A 16,533-nucleotide genomic window follows, 5' to 3' on the forward strand; every position below is an offset into this window, starting at 1 on the left:
AAATGAAATAAAATTACATAACATGATGAGAAATGTTTGTTACCACATTTCATAAATGTTCGTTACTTATGAATATTCGACTAATTTTGAAAAAATATTAAATTTTGAGAAGGAAACATCCATGATAAACATGATTATAAATATGTGCATACTTTCTGTACAGTAAATGAAATGACAAAATGCCGTTTTGTCAAAATTTCAATGGATCAAGAATAATATTAAAAAACAAAACATTATCAACATGACATCTTTTAAAACACTGTGTTCACTGTATAGTGTTATTGTTTTAATTATATAAACAAATCAAAATTCAACTTATCATACATGTGGTACATTGTTTCTAATCCAATTAACTTCATAAACGGATAAGGAAATTAAAAAAAAATACTTCAATACGATATGATACCGAAAGTGAAATGTTCGTTACCATCTGTAACGAACATTTCTTTGTTTATTTTGAGCAATACTATAGATATACAGCACAAACATTGATGTCAAATTGTAAGCAGAGGTCTATTTATTCATTCTCAGTTGTTCTGTATAAATAAATATCATAATATTGTTCATAAATCACAGTACACATGAGTGTATTGACCAACCTTGTCTTCAGCACGAAGTATTTAAGAAATTGAATGTTTGAATGTTTCACCTTTAACACTGACATTCAAATATAATGGCGGGTTGTAACTTCTATCCTAAAAACGCTTGAAGTTGTGTTTTCTCGCCGTTTAAAGTGACTGAATTTAAAACTATGTAACGAACATTTCAGTAATGAACATTTTAAACAAGCACATACCATGGAATATTGACTCGAATGAAAGTAGGATTGCTGATATAAATGTTGTTTTTCTTTGCGACACACATTAGCTTTGTAATGAAATAACCAGCCGATGTGAAGATAGTACGTTTAGTTGCATGAATAAGGTAACGAACATTTCATTGTTATTTCATCGCAGAAAGAAGGCAAAGTTACAGAATGAATTAAATTTATGCGGATGAAAGTTGAAATGTATATGTATTAAGAAAGGATGTTTATGATAGTTAGCTACATAAAAATTCGCATCGCTTGTCTGTAGTTATATTTGTGTCTTGATAAGTAACGTTCATAATATTTTTATTTGGCGATATTTATCTTGTGTCTTATTTGGCGACATCGCTTTAAAATCAAGTACAGAACATAAAATCAGTCAAAAAACATAGATGTTATTTTTAATTTTCAGACTTTGATATGTTTAATCTTAAATGATGTTATTTTTATGGTTTCTTTTCTTTAAGTTTTAAAATTAAGCACCTTAAGTCCAAACTCTGTTACCGGCGACAGTAACGAACATTTCAAAATGACACATTTGGAGGTAATTTACGCAAGTTTTAATGAAGTCAGACAGCTGTTACATTAGGGTTAGTTTAACAAGTCTACAAACATTAAAATAACATTCAATCATTTGAAATGTAATGCATAGTTTGAAAGTATTTCACAGGCGACAGTAATTGCACCCTTTTATTGAGTTTGAGTGTTATATCAACATTAATTTGAAGTATAGGAATTATCTAAAACTAGGATTCATGACTATAAAAACTACTGGAAACTGGGAGAAAGGATGTGTTTGTTAACAGTGCTATGTGCTAAAAGGTCAATGTCCAATAGAATATGTATGAAAAAAACATTGGAAATATTTTTTTTTCTTGAACGCATGTCAATCACTTTTGCCACACTGAAATAAAATTTTGTATCCCCCCCATTTCTGCCACTTCTTTCAACTGAAATATACTCTATTTCAAGAATAAAAGTGAGCATTTTACCCTTTCCTCTTACACTGTCTGTCGTAAGGCCTTACATGTACTAGTATTAGCAAGTCCTTGTTCGCGTAAAATCAATCTTACGCTATTTGCAAAATATTAATGCCTGTATATATGTATCTCACTTCCTATCTTGACGTATAAGAGCATTACATACGCAGTACTGCTCTATTTATTCACATGAAAATCATAATGTGAAATTGAAAGTAGTGAATGTTAAGCAATACATCAATAAAACATACTAAATTTATTACATTTATAGGTAAATATATACTGAGAAGTTTTGAGAAGAAAAACAGAAACATCATTTATTTATCCCCACTTTACAACACGCCACGAATCACTGTCCTGCATACACTTATTATTTTATGGGAATAAAATGTGGCCTAGCGATTGGCTGGTTCGTGATAAATATCCGCGAGCTTGGGGTACGTGCGAATCTCGCGGATATATCTCGCATGCGTATTCATCAAAGTTGTTTAACAGCATACACATGTAGATGTAAGAATTTATCTTGATGTTACATGTATTCTCTTTGTTTATATACATTCAAAATTATAATGAAATATAACACAACTTTCTACCTTTATTTATTTCTTGCAGTAAATATATACATGTACATGTATTTCGAATAATAAATTAGGTAATACTTATATAATTTATATTTCAGTTGATAAATACATGTACTTTGTTTATTCTTTGATGGAATGTGGTGAATTCTCGTGAATTCATCTAAGTCAATAGCATACATGTAGATCTTCAATTTTTAGCAGATTTAACATTTTTGTTTTAGGTGATTTTCTAGATCTTTTAAATATAATTCAATTATTTCCACAAAATTCTGTATTTAGGAACAACAAGTTTTGAATGAGTTCCTTATTTTACGAAACTCCTTTCAGTTTCTCTTTTACATGAACGAAAACGATGAGATGTTCAATTTATTGTTACAAATGTTTAGGAAATATATCCTTTTAACTTCGGAGTTCCGCTGACTATTTTTTTCTATGATAATTTATTTAGATATAGATTTTTAAAAGGCTCAAATGTTTACTATTTCATTGATCTAAAAATACCGCAGTTGAATTCATTTTCCATTGAAAAGATTTTTTTTCAATTCTATCCAGTCAGAATTAACTGGTATATCAAATGAACACTTTCATCTGCTTTTTTAAAATTATGGTTCTAAATTAAATGATGTCGATTAAATAAATATTTATCTCGAATAATTCAATTTCAAGTCTTAAATCCGTATATTGCTACATCGTAATTGCAAACTTTAAGACATTTCTATCGCTCTTTGACGTGACGTTACATCACAAAAATGACGTTCCTATTGCATTTTTCTATCAAAACACTGCCATATTGCAATATTTATTTTTCAAAAAGTATAATAGATATTGAAAAAAGAAAAACGGTTATGAAAAGCGAAAATTCTACATTATCTATAATAAACATAACATTAATTTTTGAGAAGAGGCCGTTTTTGATGCTTCGTGGACTTAGCTCTTTCCATGACACATTCGAAAGAACATGCTGTTTTAGGAATATTGGTGAAGATACCAAAGAGAACATTAGGAAATGAGAGTATTGTCTAATTTTGAGGCATAAAAGAAGCTATTAATCATACAAATAATTTAACTAGTTATGTAAGGCTTGGTACCTGATTGCTTAATCAGTTTTTCGATGTCGCAAAATTAATTTGAAAGTAAAATTTACAATATTATTATGAACATTTTCTCATATACAATTTGCTATCAATAAACTAATTAACCATGTAAAAATATGTTAAAATATTCTGAATATAGCAATTCATAATCAATATACAATCAAACCTGGTGTTTATTGAGAAATCTGTGAAAGGTAAATAAAAGAGTAAGCAAATACTTTGTTGTCTTTTCCGTATGTCAATGCTTGCTGAGACTGATCATTTTGGACAATGAGCCCTTTTTGGTAGCATTCTTGTTTAACGTCCTTTTCGAGAATTTTTCACTTACTGAGACACCGCCACTTGCCGGTGGAAGGATACAAATTCAGACCTGTACTCGGTATTTATGGCCATTGAGCATTGAGGGATCTTTCCGTGCCAACACCTACTGCGACTCAGGACTTCGGTTCATACATTCTCATCCGGTCCGGTCATCACGTCCTATGGTGAGATTCAAACACACAGCGTAAGGATCATCTCCTTACTTTGCGACTATAGAGCAAACGCTGTACTACTGCGACACGCGGCGCTATTTTTTTTTTTTTTTTTTTTGGAAAGAGATAAGATGTTTACAGGAACTGTTTTTGTATCTGTATACCGGGTATTTGTCAATTTATTTTTTATCGATAATTGACCATATGAGGAAAATTTTATAAAATTCTAATTTAAAGATTGTCTATCACTCTGAAATTTTTTTTCTCCTTCGTTGGCTTACAAATTGTCAGTAGCCTTTACTAACTTTTAGAAGAAGTTCTGTCGACTAAAAAAGAATCCATGGCGTACACCATACGTATTGAAATATATTATTGGACAGCGGTTCAGAGGCTGAAGACATTTGACAATGGTAAGTATAGTAGACATGTACATATTCTATAATAAAAAGTATGAAACCTAACTTTACTAAAGACAGCAAGAACTGTCATCCATTTTTTTAAGAGGGCTGGGTGGTCATGGCCATTTTTATACTATATTGATCTCCTTTAGAAGAAGAGCTCCATATAAAGATATACAAAAATGATCAAATTTTAAAACTAAAATGAATGAATTTTTTCTTTGCCAAATGATAGTTGACAGCTTAAGATATCTTATCTAAAAAATAAGTTATATCTGATGGTTAATTTGTTGACCCCCCAGCCTCCTTAAAACTTAATTTTTATCTCAAAGAGCGTACGACATTAAAAGAAGAAATGACAGACACAATTTACTTTTCTCAACAAGAGGATGACCAAGAGTCAAATGAACTAGTAATGTCATCACACTTCCTGAACACTTATTAAAGTGTGTAAAAGTAGGGGAAGAAGCGGTCGTCCAGGTCGTATCATTATTATTTTGTCGTCATCAGAATCTACAGCTTATGGAAACTGTTAAATAAATAAGGTAGGTTATCAATTACTTCTAAACATACATGCACATGAAAGTACTTTTTTGAAAGTAGGAAACAAAATAGAAAATAAACTGTTATCCTGTTTTGAAGCTGAGCAAAAGTTATAAAATGAATGTGTGTTAAGTGGACTTAAATAAATTATGAAAACATAACTGTATAGAGGTATCAAAACAACAGCTACCGTTTACTACTTGACCTCCTGTTAACACACTAGAATTGCTTTATGTTGTTTAAAATGCTTAATTACATAACTTCTCTGAAAGTTATGAAAGAGAATTAATAGATTCTGAAGGCTTGGCATGCCGTTATGGAGAGAGTTTAATTTTAGAATCTAGTAAAACATATTGAGGCCGCGATTTTCATTTCTTAAATAAGATTTTGTAATAATAATGACTCAGAAAGAAAACGCCAATGCATCATCACATAATATATATTCTCTTTCTTGTACTTTTACACCGTCACGTAGCTCAGTCGGTAGAGCGCTCGCTCCGTGATCGGAAGGTCGTGTGTTCGAATCAGGGCCGCGACTAACCTAAGTCGATAAAAAATAGGTAGCAACTATTCCTTTGCTTAGCGCTCGGCACTTTGAAGTGAACGTTGAGGGTCTTTCGGATGAGACCTTAAAAACCGAGGCCCCGTGTCACGGTAGGGGTTGGAACGATAAAGATCCCACACTGCTCAATGGCCCTGAGTGCCGAGTAAAGGTCTAAATTTGAAGCCCTTCACCGGTATATTGTGACTTTTCTATATGAGTGAAAAACTCGAGAACGGGACGTAAAACAACATACAATCAATCTTGTACTTTTATACTTTCTCAATTTTCTTTCACTATTACATTATGAAGTACACATTACAAAAATTCAAGGTACGTGAAATTAATCACCCATCTGCATGAATAAATATTCATCTATGAAAAACTTGATAGTGCCTTTCATATCTAGAAAAATTACAGATACACATTATAACGGCGGTATAAACTAATGAATCTATTACCATAACATTGTTTTCAGCATAAATTGCATCATACAAAAATAATACTGTAACATCAGTGCAAATAAAGTACACTTTCTTTTCATTGAATAGGTTTGCCAAGAGAAACTTTCTTAAAACGTGTGTGGAACACATGACCCAATTGTCATATAATAGAGGAGTTTGGCCAGTAAACGACTTGTCATTATTTAATCTGGTTGTAGACACTTGATGTTGTATCTTTGGATACTTGACACTTACAGTGCATTGTTGTGTCAGTACACTTAGCTGAAATGGGTACTAGGAGTTAATCTGCAGTTACCCAGTGTCTGATCTTGGTAGAGCTACTATGTTTCTTCCACTTAGCACCCATAGCTAAGAAAAAGACTTCACTAATTTAAGTACCCATGTTTTACTTTTCCTATAAATTAATTTTTTCGTAATTTCAGAAGAACCATGTCTAGATACCTATCAGTTGAATGTCTCCTCCCAAACTGCTGTCGTCAGATTTACCTTTCTATACCAAATGTTGCGGGGGTAGCAGACGTTGATTTTTCTTCATGCATCGTTGCGGACAAAGACAGAGGTATAAGTGAAACAACAGTGTATTTCAGAGGAAACAAATCATCTGCAACATTTCTAACCAGTCGTTGTTGCGGCGGTGTGATGAATGTTTATTTAGGTAAGGCATTTTTCCACAGTTGTGTTTGATGTTAAAATAAAAATAAAAAATAAAAATATTTTTATAAATGAAATTGTTGTGACAGAATGAATTCGAACTTGCAGAACGAAATCAACAAATCCAGCAATTTTTTGTGTGTGTGAGTGTGTGTTTGTTGTTTGTTTTGTTGGTTTTTATTATTTTGGCAACTTGAAGATGTTTTAAGAAATTGTATTTCTGTGAGCCTTACTTTTCTATACCTTACTTTTGCCCAAGTTGCAAATCTGAATGGTTATCAATTTTAACCAATTTCTTGCAATTAAAATAAAGTTTTGCAGAACAAATATTGCAAGCTTTTATGCATACTCAATCTTATTTTTCAAACAGGACTAGAAATAGGCCTAATTTGAACATATATGTATGGCACGCCTAATTCACATAAATTAGATATACATAGTTAAACAGCTGATAAATTAGGTTTATCGATTGTAAACTATTCGTTAACTGTAGTTTGCATTTGTAAAACTATATTTAACGGTTGTATAGTGTAGTTAACGAATGCTAATCTATGTTTATCTGTCTGTAAATAAACGTTAACAATAAATTTTGCTGATAAATATAGATTCTCATATGTAAACTATATGTAAACTATAATTTGCATTCGTTAACCATATTTAAGCGTTGTTAATCAAAGTTTTACAAATCGTGAAACTATATTTATCAGATAAAATATGTTTTACATTCGTTAACTATTAGATTTCGGTCGTAAACTATAGTTAACTGTCATTTAACTGTCATTTATACTCACAAACCATATTTAACAAACGTAAACTATACTTATCGATCGTAAACTATAGTTTTGAGAGCTAAACTATGATTCACATTTGCCAATCATAGTTTATTGTCATAAACTATAATTAATTCACACTCGTAAACTATAGTTAAGAGTTGTTAAATATAGTTTATGAATCTAAACACCTGTTAACTGTTAACGATAGTTTTCAATTCAAAATTTCGACACGTTGCGGCACCAATCGCGAGAAGCAATAATGGGGTATAGGTTTCAATATTAAGGACACGTGTTGGGCATTATCTAAAGCAAAGACCGAGTTATATATAATCAATATTACTTTCTCTATTTAAACAGGATTAATTGTATTTGTTTTAAAATATCGTGTATATATACATTTCCTTTGGGAAATTTTTAAAAATATGATAAACTTTTAATTTCTTAAAAGACAGAATATTACGAGATTTTTGCTCAAGCAGAGGAGGGTGAAGCGCGTTTTACAATGTGCCAAGCATTTTCCCGCCACATCTCATCACCAAAACAAAGAAACTGAAAGAGAGGAAATGCAGTGGTGAATCTAGATGGGGTTGTGGGGGTTTCAACGTCCTCTTTTGAGAGAGAGAGAGAGAGAGAGAGAGAGAGAGAGAGAAATCCCAAATATTTATTGTGTTTTTACTAAAGTAAATGTTCCACTTTTATTTATGTATGAAGAAATTAAATTCGGTTGTTGAAAAATAAATTCCACACCTGCAATGTTACATGCACTGTGTTATGTCTATATTTACAGATTAATATAAGATATACATGTATTTTATTAATAACAGATCACGCATTTCAGTTTGTTGCCTCATAAAAGGAACAATTGGACGGTTTGCGGCCGATTTTTGACGCTTGCGTCAATATGATTCTTGTTCATTATTGTTTGATCAGCACAGAAGGTTGGAAAGATGGCAAGGATAGATATCAGCGATTTCTTCCGTTGCTGAAGACAAATTTGATTACAGACCGTTAACATGCATTTCTCTCTATTGTTCTCCTTTAAATGAAAAAAAAATTAATCAATAATTTTCTTTTTATTTCCAACTAGATTTGCTTTAAAATAATAGAACATTTATTTTTAATGCCAACAAGAAATATACATGCATATATATTTAACAATAATTGTTGTTACATAGCAAAATCTTATAACGCTGTAACTAGGATTAGCCGATCTATAATTTTCAAAAGAAAAAAAAAAAAAAAAAACTATTGTTAACTATAGTTTTGATAGTAAACTATGGTTTAGAGTCGTGAAATCTAGTTTCACAGAAAATTGTTCATCTCCGATACAAAATAAGAGATTCTGTTCCTAAACTGTGTTTCTCAAATGTAAAAATATGTTTATCGCATTTTTGTGAATTTGGCGCTTTGTATGTCTGTAAAGTATACTTTACAAACCCTAAACTATAATTTACATTTGTTAAGTATAGTTTAGAGTTGTAAATCATAGTTTACAAATCGTGAAACTATATTTATCAGATAAACTACATTTTGCAGTAGCAAATGATTGTTTTCCTTGTTAATTATAGTTTACTCTAATGAAACATATGTTATCGTCTAAACTATAGTTTACAGATGTGAAATATAGATTATCATAGTTAACTGTAGTTTACGGTCCGTAAACTATAGTTTACAGTCGATAAACCTAGTTTATCAACTGTGAAACTATGATTAGCTCATTTTTGTGAATTTGGCGTGTCATACAAACATGCATATATACATACATACATGTATACAAATAATACTTAAGGACAGTGGATATTTAACATACAATCAAATAAAAACATGAAAATATTCTTATAATGCTAGTTTTGCTCATCATGTTTATTATTTTAATAGTTTTTTTTTTTTTTTGGGGGGGGGGGGGGGAGGAGCTTAGAAACAAATCTGCAAATGATATTCCAACTTTTACTTTCTAAGGATGTAACTCTTCAAAATCGTATGTCAGTTTTAAATATTTTTAATATTCCTAACAATCAAATTGAATTACCATACCTATGATCCCTAAACTATATAAAAATCCTTACAAAAAAAGATCAAGTAAATGTTTTACATGTACCAAGCCTCTTTCTCTACTCCAAAATATTAAGATCAGTGAAAGAGAAACTTCAGGAGTACTATACAATATATTCGAGAATTGGTATTAATCAGATTTTTTTTCTAAAATCAATAACATCAACATCTTTTCAACACTTGATACAACTATACCCCAAGATAAATGAAGTCCAGGCTTTTTGACATCATAGACAACAGCTTTTTTAATAAAAAATGGAGCTCGTAAATTAACAAAAATTGGTCATCTGTAAGATCATTTTGTGAAAAAACAATCTGATTGTACACACAGGTACGCCGAATTATTGATTGACAATATCGTTGTAGTTTCAGGAGATCAAGTCTTCCAACAATCTGTTTGAATTCTTATGGATACTACATGTAATTTAGCTCCGTTATTACCAAAACTATTTTAATATTCAAATAAGCAGAATTTTATCAAACACTTTTACATGAAAAGTAGGTCTTTTCCTGTTGCCTTCAATTCAGAATTTAAATAAATAGACGACGTTTTATGAATTAATAGTGTTCATTTTCATTCCTATGTTGATTAGGTATATCCCTTTGAACTCGAAATAAAAGACACACCGGATTGTCTCACATCTATTTCTTATTTGGATAATTTACTAGAAAAAGACAATTATGGATAACTAATAACAAATCTTTATGATAAACGTGATTACTTCAAACATTTAATCGTCAACTTCCCTTATTTGAATCAATGTACCATTATCACCTGCATATGGAGTTTATGTCCCCCGTGTTTGATTCAATATGCACCTTATTTTTTGGCTACGTTAGTTTTTACTTTGATTTTTTCGTATTTAACTTTGTTTTTCTTTTTCTTTTTTTTTCTTGCAAACATTACCTTTTACATTATGCATATATTTATTCAAATCCTGATTTGATTCGAAAATAAATTTAGATTCTTCAAATCGTCTGTAAACCCCCAAAACCTGTGTTTAGAGTATCATAAAATATTATGGGCATCATTTTATTAAAGTCAACCTTACCGTTTTAAAAATGATAAATTCCCAAGTGTTTTTTTGTACATGTGGATGAGAACGTCATTATAAATAATTTTTTTTTAAATAAACAACTCATTCTCCTATACTTCTGCTCACATTCACAAGTGTTCAGGTGTAGGGCAAGAATTATCAAGTTACTTGAAGCCTTTCATCCAATTGGTGAGAAAAACAAATTATGAATATCCTTTTCAGCAAAACGAAGAATTTTAAAAATCTTTGTGATCTCTGACTTTAGTTAAGTCCATTCACATTATATCATGAGTTCCATTGTATAGCGTCATTTTTATTTTATAGAAGTTTAAATATTTTGAAATTCAATTTAGTTGTCTGTCATCAATTTGAATTGACAAATGAATAACATGAGTCAAAAAAAAAAAAAACCCAGCAGATTTTGTGTAAGTTTATTTATCAACCATTAGCTAAATACATAAGCACTTTATGCATACCAAGAGTTTCGAGATAAAATAACATTTCAATTTTTAAATCACAAAGTACTGCGAAAATGTGAGACATCGCATTACTTGTTGGTAAAGTCTTAAGTTGCATCTGGTCAAAGTCAAACAAGAGGTTTATCTTCTTAAACCACATCATTTAATTTACTCTTTGGGCTGCTTACAGTAAGGAATGAATTCCCGAATTGAATATATAAATGCTTACTCCTCCTAGGCACTTGATACTACCTCTGGAATTCCGGGGTCCGTGTTTTGTGCCCTGATCACAGATTTGTATTGTTTGTTGATTTTTTTAATCGATCACTGTTCGTTATCTTCACCTGTTTCATGCATATCCTCTTTTTCTATTTTACCAAGCTGTTTGTTTGAGAGAGAGATGTATCTATGCTACAGTCATACCTGTAATCATGCTATAAAACAACAATACACATTTCTGTTCTTTAAAGATTTTCAGAAAAAATTCCTGTCAGCTGATCAAGTATCGAAATCAAATACATCATCCAATGCATTCTTGACGAAAACAGCAATGTATGAAGTCACATCTAAAGGAGATGTTTCAGAGATCGGGGACATGCACTACGGCCATTGGAGTTTTACTGTTACTGTCATAATGATCTGTATGGCTCTGTTTTTTGTCATCTGTGTCGGATCTCTTCTATACCTGCGTTATAGGTATGTTAAATATCTCTTGCATCATCAGTTTTTACATAGGTTCTGATAAATACCTTTTGCGTACTTAGAAGATATCAGTTGAATAGTATTAAGTATCTTTTGAATCGATATCAGTTTAATAGTGTTTAATACCTTTTGTATTATATATATTTATTTTCCTACTTAACTGTTATCAAATCCTGATATTTATCTTGATTAATTTCATCTTATTTTCAGAAAAGCAAAATTTACAGCTGATGAAGAGGTATGGTTCTTTATATTTGCCACTGATGGAAATATATTTAATTTTTGTAAACATGTAATGCTATTCTGAGCATCACTTCACAGCATTTCACAATCCTAGAGAAATTTTTTTTCTTAGACTCGCATATTTAAGTACAGCTTCAAATTATGTATAAACTATATCCGGGGTTTAAAAAAAAGTTTAAAATTTAAATCTAATAAATGATTTAGTTTCCAGATAGTTCTTACAAGTCAGCAAAAGAAGAACCACAGATGTCAGAAATATCAAGGATGGAATTAATAAATACTGTAAAGGATAACTATTTTGTGTTAGAGAAGGGAGATAAATTCGACAGTGATTTATCAGCAACCATAAATTCTACATTGAACGGTGATGAAAAAATGCAAGGCAATCTTCCTGTATCGGAATATATGGATATCGCATATGAAACGACTGAAGTTGAATATCGAAATGTACACGTCTTTGAATGTGAACCAACACAAGAGTGTGTTTATAACACTCTACATCAAAACATTGTCTTTTCAAGTGATGCAACAAGTAATTATAGTCATTTCAATGACTTTAATAAAGTTTATAGTCACTTAAATGTTGATAGATGAATCTATATGATGTGAAAAGTAAAATACCTGTACTTGCAAAAGACAAATTTTCTTATTCGATTAAATGTTGTTAGATATTTAATATAACACCAAAGCTTTGTCTTTTTTTTTAATTATTAAACAGAGTATGTACATGTTTATAGTACATTTATTAGAAACAGAAAACAGTACCTACAAAGAAAGGTTGATAAACGAAAATTTCTATAAAGGGAAAAATCCTTAGAAAGTGAATAAAAATCTTATCAAACCCAAGAAATGCTTATTGAGAGAAAAAGTATTCATTTTTTAAATTAATAAATTCTATATACATGTAATGGCAAGATAAGGTAATAGATTCCTAAAATCAAACTCCAAAGTAATGATCACAATTTTTATTATATTGCATGTATTATAATCTTTACAATAATATGTTATGATGCATTCTCCATCAGCACAAAAAAAATCAAACATGTCTCCCATTTCGACGAAATTTGAATCACAGGCCCCTCTTGATAAGAAACTAACAAATATGGTGTCGGAAGTTTCACAAGTGCATCCTATTGTCATGGAGACGTAGCCATTGAATTTGACCATTTTTGGCCCTTTTTGACCAAATGAAAACATGAAAATTGAGGAAATATAAACGAATTTTTATTTAAGGTCTAGGGCATATAATCGTTTATAATTCTAGAATTATTCCCATTTCAGGAAAAGATCGAGCAAAATGACATGGTCTGAAAAGAAAAATGGGAAATGTAGTTTTTTTTTTTTTTTTGGAGAACTTTAAGCTTTAAAAAATATCCCAAGAAAATTCTAAATCTTATGTATTTTTATAATTCAGGATTAATAGTGTCATCTCATGAAAAAATATCAGTAGGGTTTCATTGCTATTTTTTAGCAATATGTATTCAAAAATAAAGAAGTTTTTACAAAAACGTGAAAAAAAACCCCAAGTTTTGGGAAAGTTTTTAGATTACATTGCTGGATAATGAGGAAATATACTGTAAATTTAAAGATGTTAATGGCAGACGCTGGAATGCACAGTATTTGAGGGGGATTCCAATTCTAATTAAAGCACCAAACACCTTAAATCTTTACTTATAAATTAATAAATATTGCAAATAAACTCTGAAACGGGTGGACCAGAGTTCTTACTAACTCCTCTAAGAATATACTAGATACAAGATAATGTCCGTAAACTATATTTAGATTTCACTCGCATAGTTAGTATCGTACATTAAATTATAAGTCTACCCTCATTTTCTATAAACAGCCACGAAATAGCAAAAACATGAGTATGGTGGCGTTTCCGGTTGGCGGATCTAAGTTACTGGCAATTTTTAATGACACTGACAACAAGCAATCGTTTATTTATTTCATAAAACGTCATCACTGAATTATTCAATCAAAACTTGATTTAAATGATATAAAAAAAATAAGTTGTGATACCCGATTAAGAAGGGAAATGTGCAAATTAGTTTCGTCATTCACCGATCTTAATATTGAAGGAATTTTCTAGAACATCACATAGCATCGAGCCCGATGTTTGGAAAAAAAAAAACGTGGCGATTATGCTGCATGAACATGAAAAAAAAGTTTTTGTTAATGGTCATTGAAATAATGGTAAATTGTTGATAACACTATAAGTTTTGAATATATTTATATATCGAAAGACTATTACATATATGTAGTAGGTTTTCCTAATAAATTTATCGGTAAAATCCTCACTGAGAACATCGTGGCAACGAACCCAAAGTACAATTTGTACTTCGTAATAAAATTTGCTTACATGAAAAGAGAAAATTAATGAATAAGGTATTGTTCAAATACAATCAACGCTGTAAAATTTTGTGCTTTAATCAATACATTTGATTTTCGGTTATTTTTCTGAATACAGTCTTTTGTATCAAATACTCGGCCTATTCATAGGGCGTTAAAAGCTAATTTTCACACAGGCAATTGGGTCCTGGTTTATAAATACGTATGTACCTTATTGATACATGTGTGTAAAAATGTAAAGTGCATTTTTTACATATCAATAAGGTACATACATATTTATAAAGCAAGACCCAAGTACCAGTGAATTTTTACCCCCCCCCCCCCCCCCGCCAAATCAATTTATCAGCAAAATGGGCATTTTCGCTGCTTTTATCCTTTAGGGAAATGAAATAAGAGCATCTGAAGTACAATATCCCTAACATAGTGTAACAGGTTTCACAATAAATGTCAATTAATGAAATTATTTTTTTCAAATTTTTATAAATGGGGCGGGGGTTGGGGGGTTGGGGGTGGGGGTGGAGACGTACTTCTACTTCTTGCAGGATTTTGAACAAAGTATTTCTTCCTGCTACAAGCCTGTAGGCTGTCAGTAGAAACTACAATATATTTTCTGTCGGTAGTGGTATAAATCCAATTACCCGCGCTTGCGCGGGATTTCATCTAGTGAAATATATGGATATAACGAACAGTATTCCAGCTCAAAAGTCCATTAAACGTTCAAAATAGGTGCAGAGCAAACACGGACCTCCAAAACATCAGAGGTGGAATCAGGTGCCATGGAGGAGTGAGCATCCCCTGCCGACCGGTCACACCCGCCGTGTGCTCCTTGTCATGATCAGGAAATAACGGAAATATCCGTCGACAATTCAGTGTGTAAATAATGGCCTAACAATAAGTATGAAAAACGTCAGTCAGCATTTGATTCAATGATAAATTGTATTTGCTGACAAGGTCATTGTATCGACCATAGAACTTACGAAATGATGACTTTAAATGAGACTGATATTCTTGTTTCATCAACTTGTTTGTCAATGATTTACCTCGTTTTAGAAATTGTCCATACGTAGTGCATTCTCTTGCATATCGAATCAACTGAGAGATATAAACCCCGTATGCAGGTGATGAAGGTATATTGCTGCATAAGTAAGGAAAGTTGACGATTGAAAAGTTAAAGTCATCACGTTTATCATAAAGCTTGGTTCTTAGATTACCATTAAACATACCATAAAACATCATACACGAAATATTGAGATAGCAAACAGTAATCAAGTTCAAAAGTCCATTGAAACAATATACATTTATATCAGACCAAACTGACCTCTAAAAACATCAGAGATGTATCAGGGACATTGAGAAGTAAGCATCCCCTGTCGATCGGTTACACCCTCTGTGTGAGACTTGTCATGTTCGGGCAATATGTATGACAGCATATGAGGAAAAATGGCAATGTTTAACCAGCTGAAGCTGCATAGAAAACGTTTTAACAAATATACTGCTCTCTACAATATGCCATCAAAAAGGAACATGTATTCAACAATTAACACATTACTGAATGGGGCCCTCACTAATTTTTTTATAGCATAATTGTCTAAAAATAGATACCTCAAATTATAATACAATATTAGCAAATACAATATGCCAGGATATAAATTTGATGAACAGCAGGCTGCATATCAGAATTACTCATTTATTTTAATGTTAGATATAAAAAAAATGAAAGGAAAAATATTCTAATGCTTCATATTATTTATATTGTAATATCGTTATTGCAACATTTGCATTTAATTTAACGGTCATAAATCTCTATTGCAAATATTCAGCAGCAATGTCCATCTAGGTTGAAACACTTTTTCACATATTATAATCAACAATGACGTCCTATAACCGTATCTTAACAAATTTGGGTATACTTTTCGTATGAAATGTTATTTATAAAATAGAATTTAAGTTTTTCAAAAGTTGTTTTTCGTCATCTCAAGAAAAAAACTATGATAAACATCATCATGAAAAAAGCTGAGTACTTTTACTATTCTTGAAGTTAAATTTTAAGATAAAATATTTACTAGGAAGTTTTATATACACATTTCTTTGTAATCTCTAACCATTTTTCCTGAAATTCTCACATTTTTTAATCAAAAAGGAAGCATGAAAACGACTGCCACTTAACCACCTAGGATTTTCGAGGTGACTAAATGGGTAATGTCTTCCCACAATTTTTTATTAAAATAGAAAATTTGGCTACTTATAGTCATAACACCAAATTTTCTACTTTAATAAAAATTTGTGGGAAGACATTAAGATTGGTAGTTAGTTATCTCTTTAGAACTATACCAGAAGCATATCAGAAGCTATTTTGGCAGAGTCCCATTCACACTGATTATTT

The 16,533-nt window shown here is 31.0% G+C and overlaps 1 protein-coding gene across 1 annotated transcript; it reads left to right on the forward strand.

Moving 5' to 3' along the window:
- Positions 1–6,304: 6,304 nt before the first annotated feature.
- Positions 6,305–12,414, forward strand: LOC133196510 (uncharacterized). The gene is made up of 4 exons (XM_061332389.1): positions 6,305–6,537; positions 11,324–11,549; positions 11,766–11,793; positions 12,003–12,414. The coding sequence occupies exons 1-4, from the start codon at positions 6,312–6,314 to the stop codon at positions 12,390–12,392; spliced, it is 870 nt and encodes a 289-aa protein (XP_061188373.1). The 5' UTR covers positions 6,305–6,311; the 3' UTR covers positions 12,393–12,414.
- Positions 12,415–16,533: the final 4,119 nt, after the last annotated feature.

Source organism: Saccostrea echinata, unplaced genomic scaffold (genome assembly GCF_033153115.1).
Source record: "Saccostrea echinata isolate AGI-Se365-2 ecotype Australia unplaced genomic scaffold, CSIRO_AGI_Sech_v1 ptg000030l, whole genome shotgun sequence".
In the NCBI taxonomy this organism is placed as follows: Eukaryota; Metazoa; Mollusca; class Bivalvia; order Ostreida; family Ostreidae; genus Saccostrea; species Saccostrea echinata.